The following is a 20,275-nucleotide window of genomic DNA, read 5'->3' on the forward strand; positions in this document are numbered from 1 at the left end:
GCAGCCCATGGGAAACAGAATTCTGGCCTCCAATCAAGACAAGAAGCTGAGGAGTTGTTTAGCCTGGAGGAGGCCCAGGGGTGATCTTACCACTCTCTAAAATTACCCGAAAGGAGTTTGTAGCAAGGCGATGGATGGCCTCTTCTCCCATGTAACAAGTGACAAGGCTAGAAGATTGGATATTAGGAAATATTTGTTCACTTACAAGCTTATCAAGGATTGGAACAGGCAGCCCAGGGAAGTGATTGAGTTACTATCTCTGGAGATAACAGAGAGGTAAGGGACATGTGGATGGGACAGTCAGGGACATGGTTTAACAGTGGACTTGGCAGTGTTAGATTAATGACTGGACTCAATAGTCTTAAAGATCTTTTACAACATAAAAAATTCAATGGGAGAACAGATTTTTCCATTATTTGAAATGAAAACACAAAATGGAAAGGATATGTTTATTTCACTGCCACTTCAGATTAAATGTGAAAAGAAACTGCTTCAGGATATGCAATCAAGTCCTGGAAGCAGAGCAGAAGAGCGTACAGTAGGTTTACCACGGGCAACAAAGAGAAAAAATTTCAAGCATTTGCAGATGGTCTAGAACTAGACAGTTGTTGGCAATGCCCATCTGAAGCATTATGGGCAGGGATGGCCAGTTGGCACCTTTTGGGCCATGTGGCACGTGAGTTATTCAAGTGGGGTTCCCACCCTGCAGGAGCACCCTGTACAGGAGATTCTAGATCACCTGAATGTCTGGCTGCAGGAGAAAGGGTGTCTGCACTGCCAGACTGCCATGAGGGCCAGCAACCCAGCATGGGGAAGTGGGTACCACAGGAGGCACTTCTAGCTGCTTATCACTCTTTCAGCTCTTTCACTTCTGAGGCTTTTAATACAGGTGACTTTGGTGTGACCCTGTCTACCCTCTCCGTAGCACCAGAGCTGCCTTGCTGGCCCAGCAAATGTCACCACTCCAAGCTGCCATGGCTGGGAAATCTTGGTTAAGTTCTGGTGTGAGGGAAGAATATAGCTACTTCTAAATACAGACCAGTTTGACCACTAGTGAGTCCCTCCCTGTGCAGACTGAGAGCTCCATACAAACCCAAAGCAGCCCTTGCCAAAGCACATGCCAATGAAAACAGCCACATGTTGATGGGGCTTGATTGTTTTCTCAGTATTAAGATAATGTAAGAAAAGTGGATCTGTAGGAAAAAAAAAAAAATAGGGGCTTTTATCCTTTTAGCAAGATGTATAATCAGTGGCTATCAGGATATCAGGAATGGAGATAAGTAGGTCTCCAGCTACCTTAGATTCAACAGTTGTGGTTTTTTTTCCATTAAAATCTCTTCAGTTTTATCGTCTGGTTATTAAATGCATATTTTTGTCTTAAACCTATTTTGAAGCAATTGCATTTTTATGCTGGTGTAGAATGCTCCCTTTTATGAAACTCAATTGTTGTGTATCTGTATGCTGCCTGTAATTTGGTATTCCAAAGTAGTAACTCTGAAAGTAAAACAAATGCACTTCCTTGCCTGTTTCCCCTTTTCTTCTCTCTAGTTGTTTGTATCCCTTTGCCTCCCTGAATACACAAAGACATTCCCCTCAGATTAAAACTGGGCCATGGCAGGCTAATAACACTTTGTGTTTTTGAGAACTACCCCGGACAGATTTGTTACATCTCCTGACTACAAAGGATGTCAACACCAACACAACAAAAAGTTGTCCTAGAGACAACCTTTCTGAATTTTTAAAAAAATACACTGCACACAAGTTTCAGAAATTACTTTAGAGCTTTGTGTTCCATTTTTAAAACTGAAAAAGCCCTCAGGAGCCTACATCTAACCAGCTTTTGACAAGATGTATTGGCATAATGGTTAGAGCCATTTTTTAATGCCAGACTTATTTCAAGGGCACTTCAAGTGTTTCACCTAGCCACAGAGATATTGGAGGAGCCTGAGATTGATTTTAAGCATTCGTCTCTTTCTTGAGCTGGCATGCAGGCCCAGAATAAATTCTATAATTCATTAGATTATTACTTTTTGCCTTACAATTCAGATGTCAAAACTCTGTAAAACAATTTAAGATTTATAGGAAAACCTATATTTTTCTTTAGTTCAGGGCCCTTTTTTTTTCTTTTGTTATGTTTTCACGTGTAAAATTATACATTAAAAAAAATCCACAAAGTGGGAACATTTTAGTTCATACACAGTAAAATAAAGAGCTATATAATTCACATCAGTCTTCCAGTACTGCGGAGATTTTATTAAAAATGACCAATGACACATATCAAAATGATCCCTTAAAGGTAAGTGGGCAATTTCTTTCATGAATGTACTCACTAATGCTACATTAAAGGGACAAAACATTCTGCAGGGCATGTATTTGATTAACTGTAAGCCACACACTTGGTGGATTTTTAAATTTTTTTGTACATTCCAGCTCTATCTGTAAATCCAAAATCTAAAAGAAAGAAACAAAACCAAAAGCCAAACAAAACAAGTTTTGTATCAAAATTCCACCATTCATCATGATCCTAAACAAGCATAAAAGGCTAAAACCACCCATGTGACTTAAGCACAGCCCAGAGAGAAGAAAACAGGAATGATGTCAAGTGGCAAACAAGAGTAGTAACAGGTTGAGCAGGTTCAGGTGGGATGTGATGGGATAAGGAAGGTTGACTAATTTCCTTGAACTGCAGAGAAAGATGAAACCTTCAAGCATGCTGAGACAGTAAAGGTGAGATGATCCTGCTGAAGGCAATCAGTGCAGAATCTTTCTGCACAGAGTAATTGGTTCTCCATAGCACTAGCACTACAAAAGAGTGTTCTCAGCCAGTCTCTTCAGCTAACTAACTGGGGTGGTTACTTGACTAGAATACAACCAAAATCTTCATTTCAAAGGGATCTACAATTGATCCAGTCCAACTCTTAGTCTGTATTAGTCAGGAAAGGAGCGAATAACTGCTTTACACATCTACATGTTAACCTGAAAATTTTTCCAGTCAAACACCAAAACCCATGTCTATGGCAGCACACCTTTGTGTCTGTCACACACAAGCTAAAAAGTGTACATTTGCAGGATTTTATGTGTGTCAGTGTAAAACGCTGAAAATATTTAATCATATTCCAAACTACTTCCTGAAAGACTTTTTTTTTTTCTTTACTGTGAGATAAAACCATTTGTTCCATAGAGCTGAATAATGTAAACACAATCGAATCAGTGCAGAATGGCAAAACATCTGACTATGACCCCCATGATGTCCCTCAGTCCAGACAGCCGGAGACTGAGCAACATACCTCCATAATATTGCTAAATATTGCCTTTTTTCTTATATACTACCCTAGATGTCCACTACAGGACCCATGGCCAGAGGTTTGCTGGTTGCCATTGGTTTGACACAAAGTGAGTATTCTTACTATACCCCTTAGAACCTGCCTTTTGCAGTTCCCATCTGCCAACGTGCCCCACATCAGCCAAGAGCGTCAGTTCAGAGAAATCTGCACACTCACATCTCAGTAGGTGAGACTGGTCCCTTCAGCAGCTGCAGGTTATGAGGAAAAAAGGCAGAAGCAGGAGAAAAGTGACACACCTGAAAAGGACATGCCCTAACCTTCTGTCCCTCCCAGCACCTACGGGGAACTTGCAAAAATACTGTCTTCGCCACAAGGGTTCCAAGCACACCGACATGTATGGATACCCATTATAGCCGGGATTTTCTAAAAGCTACCTTTTTGGAAAACTCGTATCCCAACACCAGCAGGGATCCTGCAGTCTTGCTCACAACTGTTGTGTAGAAACCCACCTCAGAACAGAGCACCTGCAGCAAATTCCCCAAACAGATACAGTGCGACCCCTCTGGATGCCAAAGGATCTTCAGCAAGTTCTCACTCAAAATACCGTATTGCACATTATTGTCACTAATGCAGCCCTCTGATTATTTACAGAGAGTAGGTTGTATGTTATCCCATGCCCCCAAAACATACCATGAAATTACCATTTTCATCACCAAAAGCTTAATGTACAAAGTTCAAGAATTAAAAAAAAGGGTAAGTTTAAGTAACAAAAGAAAATGCAGCTGCCATTCATATTACTGTTCAAGTCTATATAGGTTTTCATTAGGGTGGTGGAATTCCACAACCCTTCTGCAGAAATAAAGTTTGCTATGCAACAGGACCAGACAGGATGAACTGTGAGTGACACAGGCAGGAACAGGCTCACAGACTCAATCAGGTACTGTCAAGTGACACAGCTGAAGAACAGATGCTACCTTCCTTTAATTTAGCAAAGCCAGCAAGGTGGCTCCATGGACCCACGCAGACATGACACAAAGCATCTGTGGGTTTTACCTCTCACAGTGGCAACATATTAATCCACCTCTCTGAGTACCATCTGCAAAGGACACCCTCCTGTTCTGCAGGGCAAACCTACAGGTCCCTATAAACAATCACTGTTACCCACAAATGAAAATATGCAATCGCAGATGACCATCCCAATCAAGGTGTGACAGCTTTTCAATCTCTCCTCACACCCCCCAAGCTCTGTTTCCTGTGTGTTGTCTTCCCACACATTAGAGCATGTTGGCTTTAATCCCTGAGAAATGTGGGCTATTTTCATAGAATCATAGAATGGCTTGGCTTGGGACCTTAAGGATCATCTAGCACCAACCCCCCTACCATAGACAGGGATACCCCTCACCAGACCAGGTTGCTCAGAGCCTCATCCAATCTATCCCTGAACATTTCCAGGGATGGGACATCCACAGCTTCTCTGAGAAAACTGTTCCAGCGCCTTGCTACCCTCACAGTAAAGAATTTTTTTCCTAATATCTAATCTAAACCTACTGTTTTAGTCTGAGCCATTCCCTCTTGTCCTACCACAACATGCTCTTGTCAAAAGTCCTGCTCCATCCTTCGTGTAGGTGTCTTTCAAAGGTGGGCTTAAAGAAACCACAGTGGGTGTGGCTTATGGTGGAAGGTAGCACACACATGCAAAAGGAACAGACAGGAACTAAAGGGTGAATTAGGAGGAGGAGCATCAGGATTTCTTAATTTTAGAAGATAATTATTTTTTAAAATGGGATAGTAAGGCACCTACTGCAATGTGCAGATACAGTTCTCAAATAAACTGTCCCTAAAATGGGCATTGCCTTTTCGATGAAAAGAATAGCCCAGGAACCCCAGGAAAGAGGAGTGAGTGTTGACAAAATCAGACATCTATTTTTAAAACTAACTTTCAACAGTATGGGCCCTAATGGAATGAATTCTGCTTTAACAGTAGTCTCAGAATGCCAAATCTCCAACATGTCACTGCACATGCAAAGTTTTTTCCTGGTCTGGCACTCTACACCCCAGCATGACTTTTCCAGCTCTCACAATCTGCACCTAAATTGCTGTGACAACTTCAGCTCACATAATGTGAATCCCTGTTTCAGAAAATACTTCGTGGCCTGAGACTATTTGAAGAAAATTCATGCAACTCATCCCTGAATCTATCCAGATTGGTAATAAATCCTTTGAGACTGCTGAAGAGAAGTAATGAAAAGGAATTTAATCTCGACATTTCTCAACTGACAGGCAAGGCCTAGAAAACTCAGTGGAACAGAGGACAGAGCTGCACCTAAACTAACAAAGTCTAGATGTTATGAGTGAGAGCTCATCAGAGCTAAAGACACTTGTCACAGCAGATATGGGAATCCAAATTTTAATGATTCAATTAAGGAATGCCAAGCCTGGTGTAAAACGCGGAGCTATTTCTACTTCCGTGTCCCTATGACTGGCCTCACGCTACCGTGGGTGTAATTACATAAGATACACAATCCTTTAGTGGAAAGTGGAATTATTTAAGGAAAACAGCTGGCAAATTTAGAGCTAAGTAGGAGCACAGAAACGTCAATGCCGAACCAAGAGCATGTCAAACATGACCCAGATACCTAATTAGAAGTTATGCTCAAATCTAACTTGCACAGGGCTCCAGAAGCAGGCTGACTACAGTAGAGAGGCTGCAAGAGGTACTCTCTTGATCTTTATTCCCCTGATTGCATTAGATACTGTTCTGATCTCTCCCCCCTCTTCCCCAACTTTAATGTCACAACCCTTACAGATTTGCCAGGAGTGGGGAGGGTAGAGCAGTGTTAGAGAATAATGATGCCTCAGGAAGACATCAAGGCTGCCAGAGGGCTTCCCCTGGCACAGAGAGGTGGAAGCTCATGGCCTCATGTTTCTTGCCAGCCAACCTGCTTTGAGCCAGTGCCCAGCCATGGGGATTGCTGAGCTGTGAGGGGGATGCTCTCCCTTCATGATGCTGGCTATAGTAACACTTCTGCCTCAGGCGCCTCAGGCACCTCAGCCTAGTGGGCTGAGCAGGGAGCAAATGAGCAGGAAGTCATTGACAGAGATGGTGCCAAGACATGCTAACATACTACAGGAATACTCCACAGCTTGCACAAACAGATCCAAAAGATCCCCAGAACACACAGATGATAACTTCATGATACAGGTACTAAGGGTGCCTACTAGGAAAGATGCCTTTCCTTGATCTGTTGCTTGCCAACAGCAATAATTTCCTTTCATAAGAAGGTAACCCCCTAGCTGATCAAAGGAAGCCAATTGATGTAATCTTTATGGATTTCAGTAAAGCTTTTGATACTGTCTCTCACAGGATCCTTCAGGACAAAATGTCCATCACACAGCTGGATAAACACATCACGCCCTGGGTGAGCAACCGGCTCATGGCTGGGTGCAAAGGGTGATGGTGAACGGGGTGACATCAGATGGGTGACCGGTCACTAGTGGGGTTCTCCAGGGCGCCATTTTAGGGTCAGTTCTTGTCAAGATCTTCAAACTTGACAAGATCTTCAGACTTGGATGCAGACTCAAAAGCATACTGAGTAAGGTTGCTGATGATACTAAACTGGGAGAGCTGTTGACTCCCTTGAAGACAGAGAAGTCCTGCACAGACCAGGGCAAATCACAGGGATGGGATCACCAAATGGATGAAATTTTAATAAGACAAGTGCCAGATTCTGCATTCAGGATGGGGCTGCCCTGGATGTTCAGACAGACTGGATAACAAGAGGTTGGAGTGTCAAAGACACTTTGCTCTTTGGAGCTCTAAAATCATCTTTTCCTACTTAAAAAACCAAACAAACACAAAACTAAATGATAATGCACTGTCCATATAGTGATGACGTAAATGATGAACATGAGATGCTACAGTGCAAAATTATAAATCATATTTTATAAGATTTAGTCTTCAGATTTTGGAGTCTTTTTGCTTGACAAAAGAAATAAGTTGTGGTGAATATGCCACTGTCCAATTCATTAGCTTTAGTAATGACAGCCTTGTGATCAAAATTTTATCAGAACATGGTAACTTCTATTTTCTGTGGCTACTATGGCTTCCTTAGAAAGCTCACCTGTCACTGCCTCTCGCATAAGAGAAAAAACATAGACACCACTCAACAAAACCCTGGACATTTGGCAGATCTCATTTGTTAAAAAGTGTGGTTTCCCATCAGTCTAACCTATTCAGGAAACAGGAGTTAAACTTAATGAATAGTTTGAGTAAAAGTAAAATATCATGAAAGGAAAACTCATGAGTGATTTTCACAACCATTTTGGCATCAGCCAGCAAACAGTTCCGTTTCCAAAAAAAACCCAAACCAAACAAAACACTGAGAGAGACAATCCTATCCACAATAAAATAGGTTCAAAAATTACAGAATTTCTATGCAATATTACACCAGACCCTACAATAATTGGATGTAAAACCTTCCACTGCTTGAAACACAAGTTACTGTTCTCATCAGTCTCTACATTTTTTTTTGCCTATGAGTATGCTTAGCATATTACATTAATCAACTTCTCAAAGTTTCCTGTCAGTTTTATTACTCATTCCTAGGTAGGAGTTAGTCTGCAATCCTGGCCATATTGTGGAGGTATCTACATGGAGAAAATTCTTACAGTGCAAATGGCCTTGCAATGGAGCTGAATCCTGAGACTCTCTTGTAGCAAAGCACGCGGCCACCAAACAGGAATTAACTGAACCAAGACCTAATTGCTTAGTTTTATTGCTCTGCAGGACCAAAATATAATTTTCTTCTCTGCATGTGGTAGTGAATCATACATCAAAAATATCCAAGCTCATCAGTTCACACCATACTCAAAACAAATCCATGGGAAGCCAGCATGCAGTTTTGAGAGATTTATCCACACAGGAGAAAAAAAAAAAGCCCAAGAAAACATGCAAATGTATATATTTATAGCAATGGGTATTCATGGAAAGCCTGAAAAGCTTTTTGTTGTCCTCTTTGCCTTTTCTTATAGAAGGTTCTAAAGCCAAATCTCTGGGCCTTTCAGGTGCAAATACATAAGAGACCAAAGAGCTGTGTATTTCTGCTGGGACAGGCAGAATAAAACAAAGTATTCATCGACCATTCAGGGTATTAACACAAACCAGACCCTACAGTTTGTCCAATCTAGAACTACGCCAACCCCTTTGCCTACAGCTTCTTGTGGAGATGTATTCTCACTGCCCAGCACAGCTTTCAGCCCCAGTGATTTCTGGCTATTTATGGTAGGAAAAAATAAACTGGTGGTCTGTGTAATTCTTTGTACTATTTAAAGCAAAAAAGCAAAGCCAACCCTTCCTTTTCACCTCACCCCCAAGAGCTACATTAATAGTAACTTCAATGTTCTAACTGAGATATATCAGACATACAATACTCACCAATCAAACCTAACACGTAAAAATTATTTATGAGCCTGGATTTACAGTTATTGAAGCTAACTTCTGCATCTCTTTAAAACAACACACTAATTAAAGACAGGAAATTTCAATCCTAGAAGAAACACTGTTTTTTTATGCAAAATAAACTTTAATTAAAATGCAAGTTAGAATCTGCCCAATAAATAATACCCTAAAAATTACATTGACTTTAAAAAGTCAAAGAATACTAGATAACAATGAAGAGAATCTATGCATGGAATAAAGAGGGAGATGTATTCACCTAATAATATCAGTTGTTTATTTTTCTAATAGTTGGAATGGCATTGAATTAAAGCAACAGATTCAAAGTAATGGCTATCAATCTACACTCAAAGATTCATGCCTTCACATTGCTATTGATTATCATTGTGCTTTTATGTTTTGTTGCTTTTGCACTACCTCAAAGTAAAACTGGTTGGTCTAAGGGTGAGATCCCCACATGCTCCTCAGGGGGATGTGGCTTCTTGGGGACAGCAGGAGCAAAGCTGCTCTGCTGTGAATCTGATGCTTTGCAGCCCACAGGAATGCTGGAGGAAGGGCAGAAACAAAGCAAGAGGTGTGGAAAACTAAAACTCTGTTGGTAGATCCTTTCCCACACAACTCCCAGGTTGCTATGAAGACAGGAGAGGTGAAGTATTGCAGCTTGAGTACAGTCTGCTCAACACTCCCATCCAAAAACAAAAGCCACACAGTTCTTAACAATTAATCTCTGCTCTTTTGCTGTGTCGTTCAGATCTGGAAACAACCTTCCATAATAAAGCTGTGCTTTTGAAGATGAGATGAATGCAGAAAAGCATTAATCATTCATCCCTATGTATTTCTACAGGCATTGAAATATTGTTGACTTTTCTTTTTAATGCTTTATTCATTAGCCACAATATTTCATCAGCTAAATGCTGTGTTTCAGAATAAAACCACAGTCAGCAACAAGGCCCTTTTAATACCTAATATTTTTTGCTATTGTAGCCGAATTACCAATTCATCTAAACACTGGAATTCAACAGGTAATTTGTCATGCAATCTGTCTCTATTCCAGCTTTTAGTCTCAACTGAAAGACTGAAATGACCTAAAAGCCAATTTTGGTAGGGAAAAATACATTAGAAAAAATAAGCAATTTTTAATGGATCTGCTTTGTTCCAGGCTCACAGCTCTCATTTGTTGCTTTCCAGTGCAGCAATTTTTATAATCATGTTCATCAATAAGAAAAGTTGTTATTTTGTGTTCTAATTTGTGCCCACATGGCTGGAAGGTTGTCTTGGGTTTACTTTCTCTTCTGACGTCATCTCTGATGTCCAGAAAAAGGAGACAAGTCACTGCAGAAAGATAAAGCTGGATCATTTGGTGATTTGGGTGATTTTTCATTGTAGTTTCCTTGGCCACAGGAATATTCATGCAGCATACTTATTTAAGTTTCTGATTTATCATAGCTTCACTTGACAGATGCAGAGGTTCAAATATTGTCCTTGCAAGGACAAGCAGGACCAGGAAGGACCTTCACAATTCTAATATAAGCTTCTCATAATATTCTGGGCTTTAGCACTTAAGAAACATTTTTATTGACTGAAATAATTCTAAAGCCTCAGGATGGGTTTTGTAAGTGTTTCAGTGGCCTAAGCCAAATTTTAATGCACACCCTGCTGTGATGTGCACTTCCTCTAGTATTTCTCATCTCAGGTGTGAGTACTGTCAAGTCCTGTCATATGAAAGAACAGAGTTATGAAGAGTGTCCAATATTGGTAATTTTAAGCAATGATTAATTTTATGTAATCATTTAGGATTTATCCCATAGCGCATGCACATATTTTTATGGGATATGTAAGCTTCATGTGATGTACAAGCATGCTTTTTTGGAGATCAGAAGTCCTGAAGAGGATGGAGAATTTTGAATGACACACATGGAAATAGCATCAACAGCCAGCTATGAAAACCATCCCTGCTCTCCAAGCCCAGAGTAGTTTTCAAGACACATACCCCAATATTTGGGCTGGGATATTTTATGCCACACAGCACAGAAGAACCACTGCTATGGAACAAGCAGGACACAAAACACACCACGTGCACTCCCTCCTGAGCTGGGAAAGCACAACACAGACACAGCACTTGTGAGGAAGGTGAGCAGCTGCATGATGTGAACTGAACTGTGGCTTGGTTGCAGCAGAGGGCAGTGATACACAAACACCAGCAGTGCTCGCTCTGCGTAGCGCCCACAAATGCACAAACCCGTCCTTGGTTATTTCTAGCATGCAACACTTACCACTCTTACGCTTATTCCTAACTAAACTTACACACTACTTACATGTATTTAGATGTGCACATGTGCAGATGCAGAGAGGGATATATTGAATATCCACTGTTTAAAATGTTAATTCTGATTGCTTTCTCATATTTGACAATCACGTCCTATTTGATTAATCTGCTGTCCCCCTTGTTCTCTGAAATCAAATCCTTTAGGCTTTTGCTTCACAAGGTGTTGCTTTACATCTTTACAACACGCACAAAATTGCTACACTTCAGGGCAATGATTTTCATCTTCTCCTCCCCTATCCTTCTCACCATTTGAAAGGTAGGAAGCTGGATGCAGTTAAGAAGAAAAAGGGAGGGAGGAGGGAGGTGAGGGTGAAGATAGCATAAGAGTTTGACTCCTTAACTGGGTTAATTTGTCTCCTGGCATGCAAGTAGAGAGCTTAAGAGAAAGCTACAGGAAAAAAAAAATAATTGCAAGACACGTGCTACTCATGTAATTGCTGACATGTCTAATGCTGTGTGAATCATGGCAGCTTTGAAATACTAGACTTCTTATTGAGGGATGGAGGGATCACATTTCCACTGGGTGCAATTTGAAAAGCTACATAAAAGAAAGAAATGTAAGTAGTTTTGAAGAAGTCCAGTCTCGAGTTAGTTGAAATGCAACTTGCTCAGAACAACTGATTTTTTATGAGAAATAAGTGGATTTGTAGGCCCAACCAGTATTTGGCAAGCCGGTTTCCACCAAGCAATTGCTAAACTGTTGAATTTACTGCGCAGCATCTGCTCTTTAGAAGTGTGGAAAACCATCAAAAATTATACAGTATGCACATAAAACGTATGTCAATTTTAACCCATGAGCATGTTCTTTCTATCTTTATAACCCAGTATTAGTTTGGATATTGACTTAAATTTTGGAAATTTTTTTTGTTTGTCTGTTTTTGTTTGTCTGTTGAAAAAAAACAAACTTTGTTTGCTTGTTTTAACTAATAAAACTAATTCATGCTTAGCAAAAGATTGAACTTGGTTTAGATTTGGGACTATCTACATCTAATAACTGCCTGAAACAGAGTTAGTACCACATTTCAAGTGTCCTATTTTTCAAAGCAGAGCTACAAAGGAAAGACAAAATATCTAGAACAAAACTACACAGATGCTGAGGGAAATCTGTATTAAACTCAGTCCTGCAGTGAAAGACCTGTGTTAAGGTGAAACAAGCAACTGGACAGACAGCCTAGGGAGGCCAAATCTATTGGCACTCAGCTCATGGAGGCTTTGGTCCCAGTGCCAGTAGTTTCCATAAGGCACCAAGGCAAGTTCTACCCCTGAAAAGAAGCATTATGAAAGCAATGTTCTGGCCAAGCACTCAGCCTTGCAGCCTGCCCTCCAGGTGAGGAGTGCTGGCTCTTGCCACCATTGCCTGTCCTGTGCCTGCTCCCCATGCCACAACAATCTTTTTTTGTTCAGTTCACCTGAACAGGGGCCTTTCAAACTCTGGACACGAGGAACTTATTTCTCCCTTGGGCCTCTGGCTGCTGTATCTGGATGAGAGATGTGCTTGAGTTCCTCTGAAGGGAAAAGGCAACCAACACCTTCAGACTGGCCCCAAGGGAACTAATTTCTCAGTGAGTGTATAAAATTTTCCAGCAGAACTCATCTGTTTTGAACATCATCAGGGAACATTATCAATAATAAAGTCTCTCTTTCACAACACCGTGGGATTTCCATACTCCGCCCAAATGCATTTTCTTTGAGTAAGTGACATTCTGATGTGTTCTGGGACAACTCCATGGGCCCTTGCCAAGACACACGCTGGCTTCTTCAGACAGACACACACAGCAGTTTAAACTTGGTTTAGCTCCTGAGTCTCAAGTAGCGACAGGCCATCTGGCACCTTTCAGTAAAACTGGCACTTTCTGCTGAGAGAGGTCCAGGGCTTATATAAGACAGGCATGGCAGGACAGGAGTGAAATGCACTGGCATGTCATGAGTGCTCCATGGCAGCACTGGGAGCAGAGAAGGAAGACAAGGGAGTGCTGGGGTGAGTGTCAGGAGCAGGGCAGGAGCAAGGGACCAGCTGTGGGACTGTTGCTGGGAGGAGGAGGAGGTATCACTCAAAACGGGGCTGTGGGGACAGCCACGCTTGAAGTCAGGGGGTATGGAACAGACTGAAGCTGTATCAAAACCTCTTGGGAGGAGGGCAGACTAGTGCAACGATTTTAGACTGCATGTCTCCCTTGGATTATGGTAGCAAAGATACACAGCATCATACAGCACACAAAACAGGAGAATCTGAAATGAGGTTGGGAATGTGGGGCAAACTGGGAAGCATGAAGGAGGCTTTTTGTACTGGAAAGCTATACTGTTGCAGCACTGACTTCTTTCTGACTTGTTTTGGCAATGTTGTGTAAGACCAAGACTGAACCAGTGGGAGAAAAAAAGTATATGTGTTTGGTCCTCCTACCAAAAAAGAGGTTAGTTTTAAGATATGAAAATCAAAAAGAAGATAAGAAAGCCAGTTTTGTTGCTGGTTAGTATAATGAGGTGTTCCTACGAGAATCTGGTGACTGGGAAAATAGAATTAACAATTCATCTACAGAAACAAAAGCTTTACTGAGAATTATTTTTTCTCACTAGAAGAGGAACATGCAACTCCATTTATTGCAGCAGCTGCTGTTACGTGCACTGGCTGACAAGCTACTCTGGGCACGGATCACAGCACTACTCAAAATCTGCCCTCAGGCATTTTTTTCCATATTCCATACTCTAAACTGAACATTGGACAATGTCTGACACATGCACACAGGTGCCACACAGACTGGTCCCATCCTACTTTATTCTCTGTGACTGGCCCATAAAAGTGGAGACCTAACCAAGAAGATAATGGTGTGATGTGTCCTCCTTTGACTGACCTACTTCGAGCCAAAAGACTGGGGACATGCAAATCTGCTTCCAGAGCAGATTGAAATGTGTCTTTGGCACAGCATCTCCACACACACTCATCACACATTCCAAAAAAGTTTTTTCATCCTTTTCCCCAGATTTCTCTTGTCAAGAGAGGACCATTATTGATAACTCCCTGAGGCTTATTCTCCTTCTGTTACCCAATACCTCATTCACACCTAAGGCATCAGGACAGATGAAAGCAAAACAGAGACAAGCAGTTCTCTCCCTGGTATTCAAACTTTAAATCAAACACCCACTTCACTGTACTATAAACAGAGCTGCCTGTTTGGAGCACCAAGGCACTCCTGTAATATTTCTTTTCCTTTAAGATTTTATATTTCTCCTGTGAGAAGCAATTACAATAGAAGTGTCAAGCAAAAATAAATCCCTGTTAATCATAGTCACTGGGAGCCTGCCGAGTAAATCACATCTCTGTGTTGCTGTTCCATTTTTCAGGTAGAAATAAAAGTGTGTGAGAATGCCATCGTCTAGAATTGAGCTCTTCCCAAAATGAGTACAAAGTTTTTGAAAAGACAAGTTCTTGTGTGTTCATTACATTGTGTGGAATTAGACAAGCACTAAAACTGAGCATCCACTGATGAAGAGTAATTCAGGAAGGATCCCCTGAAGGTTGTGCAGTCCAACCTTCACACAAAGCAAGGCCAAATTCACGGTTAGGTCAGACTGCTCAGTTCAGCTGGGCCCAGGGGTTTCTGAACAGCTGTAAAACACTGGTTCTACAGCTCCTTCATGACACTGGGCTCATGCTCACCACCTCTGACCATAAGCAACTTTCTTCCTATATGTAAATCCAGTTGGGATTTCTTTCCCTGCAACTTGTGTAGATTGTCTTTGGTACTTTCAACATGCATTCTTGAGAAAGGATCTGACCCTGTCTTTGTAGCTTCTCATTCCCTTCAGCTTTTCCTTCCCCAGACTGAACAAGCCCAGTGTCCTTAGCTTCCACTCAAATGTAGGTGCTCCTGCCTTATCTATCACAATCAATCACTGATAACCAAAACATTTGTTTTGGTTTTGATCTACAGATAGGCAGATCTATGCATTTGAAAGGAAAAATAACAAATGGAGAAAACTTTGGGCTTTCCACTGGACTGTTGTTTTCCCATACTTTTCAAACTCTGAGGTTTCATGAACTGTCCATGTATCACAAGGGAGCTGCCTTAAAATCACTTGAAGGGAATGGTACCAAGCCTGTTCCCCTCCAAATATGAGAATTTCTATGGTCTTTGGAAAGAGGTTTTGCTCCTATTTTATCTTCTTTTCACAATTCCTTGAATTGTGAAAACCAGCCATTTCAAGACAATGCAATTACAGATGCTGTTCCAGAACTGAGTGCAAGGGAGAAGTTTCCTTCATGCCAGAGAGCTGCCAATCACAGTTTTAAAATGCTGTCTCCTATTAAAATCTTTAAAAATGAGGCCTCCTTTTTCCTTTTGAGTAACGTGCAGTGGCTTGGTGACTAGATCAATTACCTTTTTAATGCTATGAATTTTAACCAGAGTATCAGAAACCTCTTTTAGCTGAGTCGACCTTAAGACATCCAGTCTGTGTACTGCAGACTTGAGCTTACGGAATGAATTTTCAGCTCAGATAAGTGGATATTTTCCCCAGGAACCTTCAGGAACACTACTATTGAGTCAGTGAAAAAAGGTACCAGAAAACCAAAAATCCTCACAATTTATGTCATCCTGAATAAACTCATCATCTATCAGTGGCAGATGTCTTCATTGCATTGGAAGATATTCTGTCTGGAAATACACAGAGGAATGGTTTTGTTCTGACTCCCTGTTTCTGCACCATCCACACTTTTGTACACAGAGCTTTAACAAAGCAGCACACATGCATAAAAGGTATTTCACATTCCTCTACCTGTGATCAAAGTCCAGTAAGAGTATTTGGGTATGAGCAAGGAAACAATTTCAACTGTCTTTCCTGATCTCTTACATAAGATTGTCCTACCCCTGTCATAGGGAATGACTGACTGGTGATATTCTTATAGCCACAAAAACTACGTAACATTTTTTTAATAACTCACCCCAAAGAAATATAAATGCTTGTTTAGTAAAACAGAACTAAGGAATCTTTGTTCAATACTTCAGCCTGTAACAGAACAACATATAGAAAAGATTAAGCAGAGGTGGAAATTTTTCCCTCACGTCCCTTCTTTTTTGTGGCTTTAGTATGTTTGTTTAGAGCCAGAAACACCAGCTCACATTCTCTTCTCTGCCAACTGCAGTTCTTACCAGTGACCACGCTGGGAATTTTGGACAGAAAGCTCTTGACAGTGCGGATGGGAACTCCACCTGTTTTGTCATCTTGCATCCTTGTAACGATGTCTTCAATCTGTCAAAAGAACGGAAAGACTTTGTGGTTTATGAAAAATGGTGACTTTAACATGAGCACTTTGGAGCCCTGCTGGTAGAATGGGTTTCAAATATACCAGGTGTATTACTGCACAAACACAGAGGTAGAGACACTGCTACCTGCCCACATTTAAAAATTTAAACCCTGAGAATAGAAACCATGAGACAACATAGACCAGCTCTGAAGACAGTGGTTGAATACTGACAATCCAACTGCAATGGTGCTTCTTTTGCTGACCAGGGGTGATAAAAAGGTGTTTGCTCCACAGATGAACGGGATTGCACTTCAGCCAGTTTAAGGATGTTCACATCCAGTCCACTTTCCCCTCTGCTCCCACATTCATTTGAATCCTCATTACTGTAACCTTGGGAGAGCTTTCATTTTCCGAAGGGTCCCACACAGTCACCAACCTCCTATGGCTTGAGAAGAGTCTAAGATTGAAAAGCTGCAGGAGGACTTTCCCTGCCTCATTTTGTTGGCTAGAATGCTACATGTCCCATGGTCAGCACACGAAGTAAATAGCCAAAAAGAAAATTATTATAGAGGAAAACTCGTTGGATTTTGGAAGCCAAGCTACCTTTTAGTTCACAGGCACACACATAATCTATCACATACAGAAAGATACACAGTCATCTTCAAAAGCCATGGCAATCAGAGGATCCAGTTACCGGGGGAAGGAGCTTAATCTTCCTCCTGCTTACTCTGAAATGGGAAGGATTTTTTGTTCCTTTTAAGGCTATTTGCCATGCATTTACTTGAAGGCAACGCCAGGGAGAACAAAAAAGCTGAACACAAGCACAGTGTAGAAATTCAGTATCTCCAAAAACTCCCTTCAAGTTTATAAGGTCTCAGAAGCCCAACAAAAATAAACCCAAAGCTGTTGTCCCTGTTAGCTTAAGCAGCCAACAGCACAGCCCCACCCACTGTTGTTGACAGGTGGCCAAGGGCAGCCAGACAAGGAGCACAGCCCTGATTTTACCAAAAGATTTCCTCCTCACAGATGCTATGAAACAGAACCACAGCAGGGAGGTTGATGGGAGCATGGCCCCTCTCTCTCCTAAAGGCAGCCTAAGAGCTCAACGTGCTCTCTTCATCTCTGGGAAGCCACTTCATTTACATACGCAAGTGAGGGCTTTTTCACAGATTTAACACCTACATTTCAAAACAAGTTTAATTTCAAGTCTTCCTGAGGTGGTAAGACAATCTCCCTGCCAACTTCAGGCACTGAATTTGATTGCTGTGTTTTTAACCTTGGGTTACCACTTAACTAAACTCTTCACACCTTGTTTATATATTACTTTTAATTTAACACATCCTGAACAAATTCTCAGTGGGAATGAAATAGCAAAGATGAAAATATCCTGACATTTTCAATATATTACATGAGCTTTGGGTACTTAGACAGTTAATTTGTGATAGAATAATGATACTTTCCCCACAAACTATGAATCACTATGAAAATTAATAACACATTTCCCTTTTGCCAGAGCCTTATGCAAAGTTGTTTGCTGATCAAAGCATTGGGCTTTTTTCCAGTCTAAGGATATCTACAGAAGTAACTGCTCATCTCAGATACCTGGAGAGGTAACTGCTCTGCTGAAAAATGGACAAAAAGCATTTAATTTTGTTGAGAAGAGCCTGACAGCATCACTTGTTATCAACCCACACCTACAAGGCTACAGCACTCCAACCTATCAGGCGACAGGGCAGCTCAGCTGCCTGTGAAGAGTAGACCAAGACTCACAAAATCTCAGAATGGGTGAGGCCAAAAGGGACCACAGTGGGTCATCTGGTCCAACCTCCTTGCTCAAGCAGAGTCATCCTAGAGCACAGGGCACAGGATTGCATCCAGGGAGACTCCACAACCTCTCTGGGCAACCCGTTCCAGTGCTCAGTCACCCACACAGTAAAAAACGCTTTTCCTCATGTTCACGTGGAACTTCCCGTGCATCAGTTTCTGCCAACTGCCTCTTGTCCTGTTGGTTGGCACCACTGAAAAGAGCCTGACTCCATTCTGAGTCTTAGACTTCATCCAAGAAATACAGTCAGACTAAGAACTGTTTCCGCAAGACAATGAAAAACCCTCTGTATTACCGACTACTTATGTGCCTTCATCTGTATGTACTTATAGCTGACATCAGAGAAAGATTTTTCCATGCATATTAGGAGGAAACTACTCTGAAATGTGCTATGAGTACCCCATATCTTCAGGAACACTTCAGGGCTTCAAGAATCATAAGAGTAATGTTTGGTAAAACTGTTTTTTTCTAGGTGAATGAAAAGTTCAGAATGAAAAAATGAACTAAAATAATTACTTCAGTGCAGGAAAATAAACTTTTTACTCTTTTGCTCGCTATAAACTAAAGGAACACCAGCATGATTTATGTCATTAACACTACAAGAAAAGCTCCATTTCAAGTGAAATAAAACTTTAATTATCTTAAAAGAAAGATATATTGTTTTTACCTAAACTATTCCCCATTTCAGTCATTCAAGCAGGTGTTGGTGTCTCAGACAGGGCCATTAATTTCAGTTTCAGTTACAATTACAAATACCTACTGCATTTTTAAATAAAAAATAAACAAAGCTACCTTAGAGATAACTTCTTCCCAAAAGGCTCTCTCTTACTCCTGTCTTCTAGCCTGACTACACTACTAGCACTTACTGCTCTCCTTGTTTCAAATTGTTGGATGTTTCTTTTCTCCTTCCCTTTCTACTCAAATGCCACGCCTCTGTTCTCTCCTGTCCTCTCAACTGATCCAGACATAAATACACATGTCATCCTCCAACAGCATGCCCAGAATTTCCAGTCTGCTGCTCAAGAGCCCACAGGATTACAAGCCCCAAGTTATACATATTCTTTCCACTCCCAACATGCTTTTCTTGTGCTCTCCTGCAAATTTCTGCCCTGCTCGAAGAGGACAGCTTGGCATACTCAAACATTTGAAGATAATTTTATCCTTTCCTAAAGTTAAAATCAAATTTCAATTAAAATATTAAAAACCTGCATCTAGCAATGTTTCCAGGTTTTGTTCAGTTCACTAAAAGAGAAGATCTGACCCTTTGCACCAGCCTTTGTTTTGCACCCACCCAATGCTTGCAGATATTACCACCCTGCTGAACTATGGAATAAAATAATTTCACAAAATAAGCGCTACAGTGACAAAGCAGAAAAAAAGTGATCATTAGAGATTCAAGCATGGAGAAAAGCAAAGAGGGAACATGAAGTGTGAAGGTCACTTTCATCAAAGCTTTTAATCTTAACTTTTAAGAGTCACCTAGACACTCGAGTGCTAATGACTCTCCCTTCAGCTTCTGCATGTCATTAAAAACCCCTTAGGCTTCCCTCTCTGCAGACAGGGAATGAGAGTCCTTGGACAGCTCATTTCATCAGGCTAGGAGGCAGAAAAAAGTGCAACAAAGCATTCCTCATTTTTCTCTCCTAAATGAGCAAGCTTCAGTGAACTAACTTCTGCCCAACAAAAGTAAGAACGAGCAATGCTTTTTGGTTTTTTTCCTTTGATGTGGGTCACTGCTATTTCATCTAGTCTGATTTTGTAAAGGGAATTGTAATTCTTCCCTCCAAGTGGATTCTGAGTTGCTATCTCCACAAGAAAGCCAGAGGAATTCATCTATCTGCTATCACTGTTAGCTACACACTTTAATGTATGCCTAACAAACTAGATCTGCTTTTCCTCCTGACTGGTTGTTGACAAGTCTGCTCCCTACATTTATCCAGAATGTTTTTATCCCTCATTATCCCGCTCTTAATGCATTGAAAAGGGTTTCTGGATTCAGAAACACATTAGTGGAGACAAACTACTGCAGGTAGTTTATGAGAGGTTACCAGCAGATTCTGTTACACAGAATGTGATGGGAATCTAATGCCTACCTTGCTACCATTCATTAGACCTTCTTTTTCACTGTGAGCACTTTTGCTGG

General features: G+C 41.1%; 1 protein-coding gene across 1 annotated transcript in view; it reads right to left on the reverse strand.

Annotated features, from left to right (window-relative positions):
• RGS6 (regulator of G protein signaling 6) overlaps positions 1-20,275 on the reverse strand; it is a 263,848-nt gene that overhangs the window by 89,762 nt on the left and 153,811 nt on the right. The window contains exon 3 of the mRNA XM_058860035.1: positions 16,213-16,312. Within this exon, the coding sequence (XP_058716018.1) occupies positions 16,213-16,312 (100 nt within the window). The remainder of the gene's footprint in view (positions 1-16,212; positions 16,313-20,275) is intronic.

The sequence above is a fragment of the Poecile atricapillus genome, chromosome 1 (genome assembly GCF_030490865.1).
Source record: "Poecile atricapillus isolate bPoeAtr1 chromosome 1, bPoeAtr1.hap1, whole genome shotgun sequence".
Taxonomy (NCBI): domain Eukaryota; kingdom Metazoa; phylum Chordata; class Aves; order Passeriformes; family Paridae; genus Poecile; species Poecile atricapillus.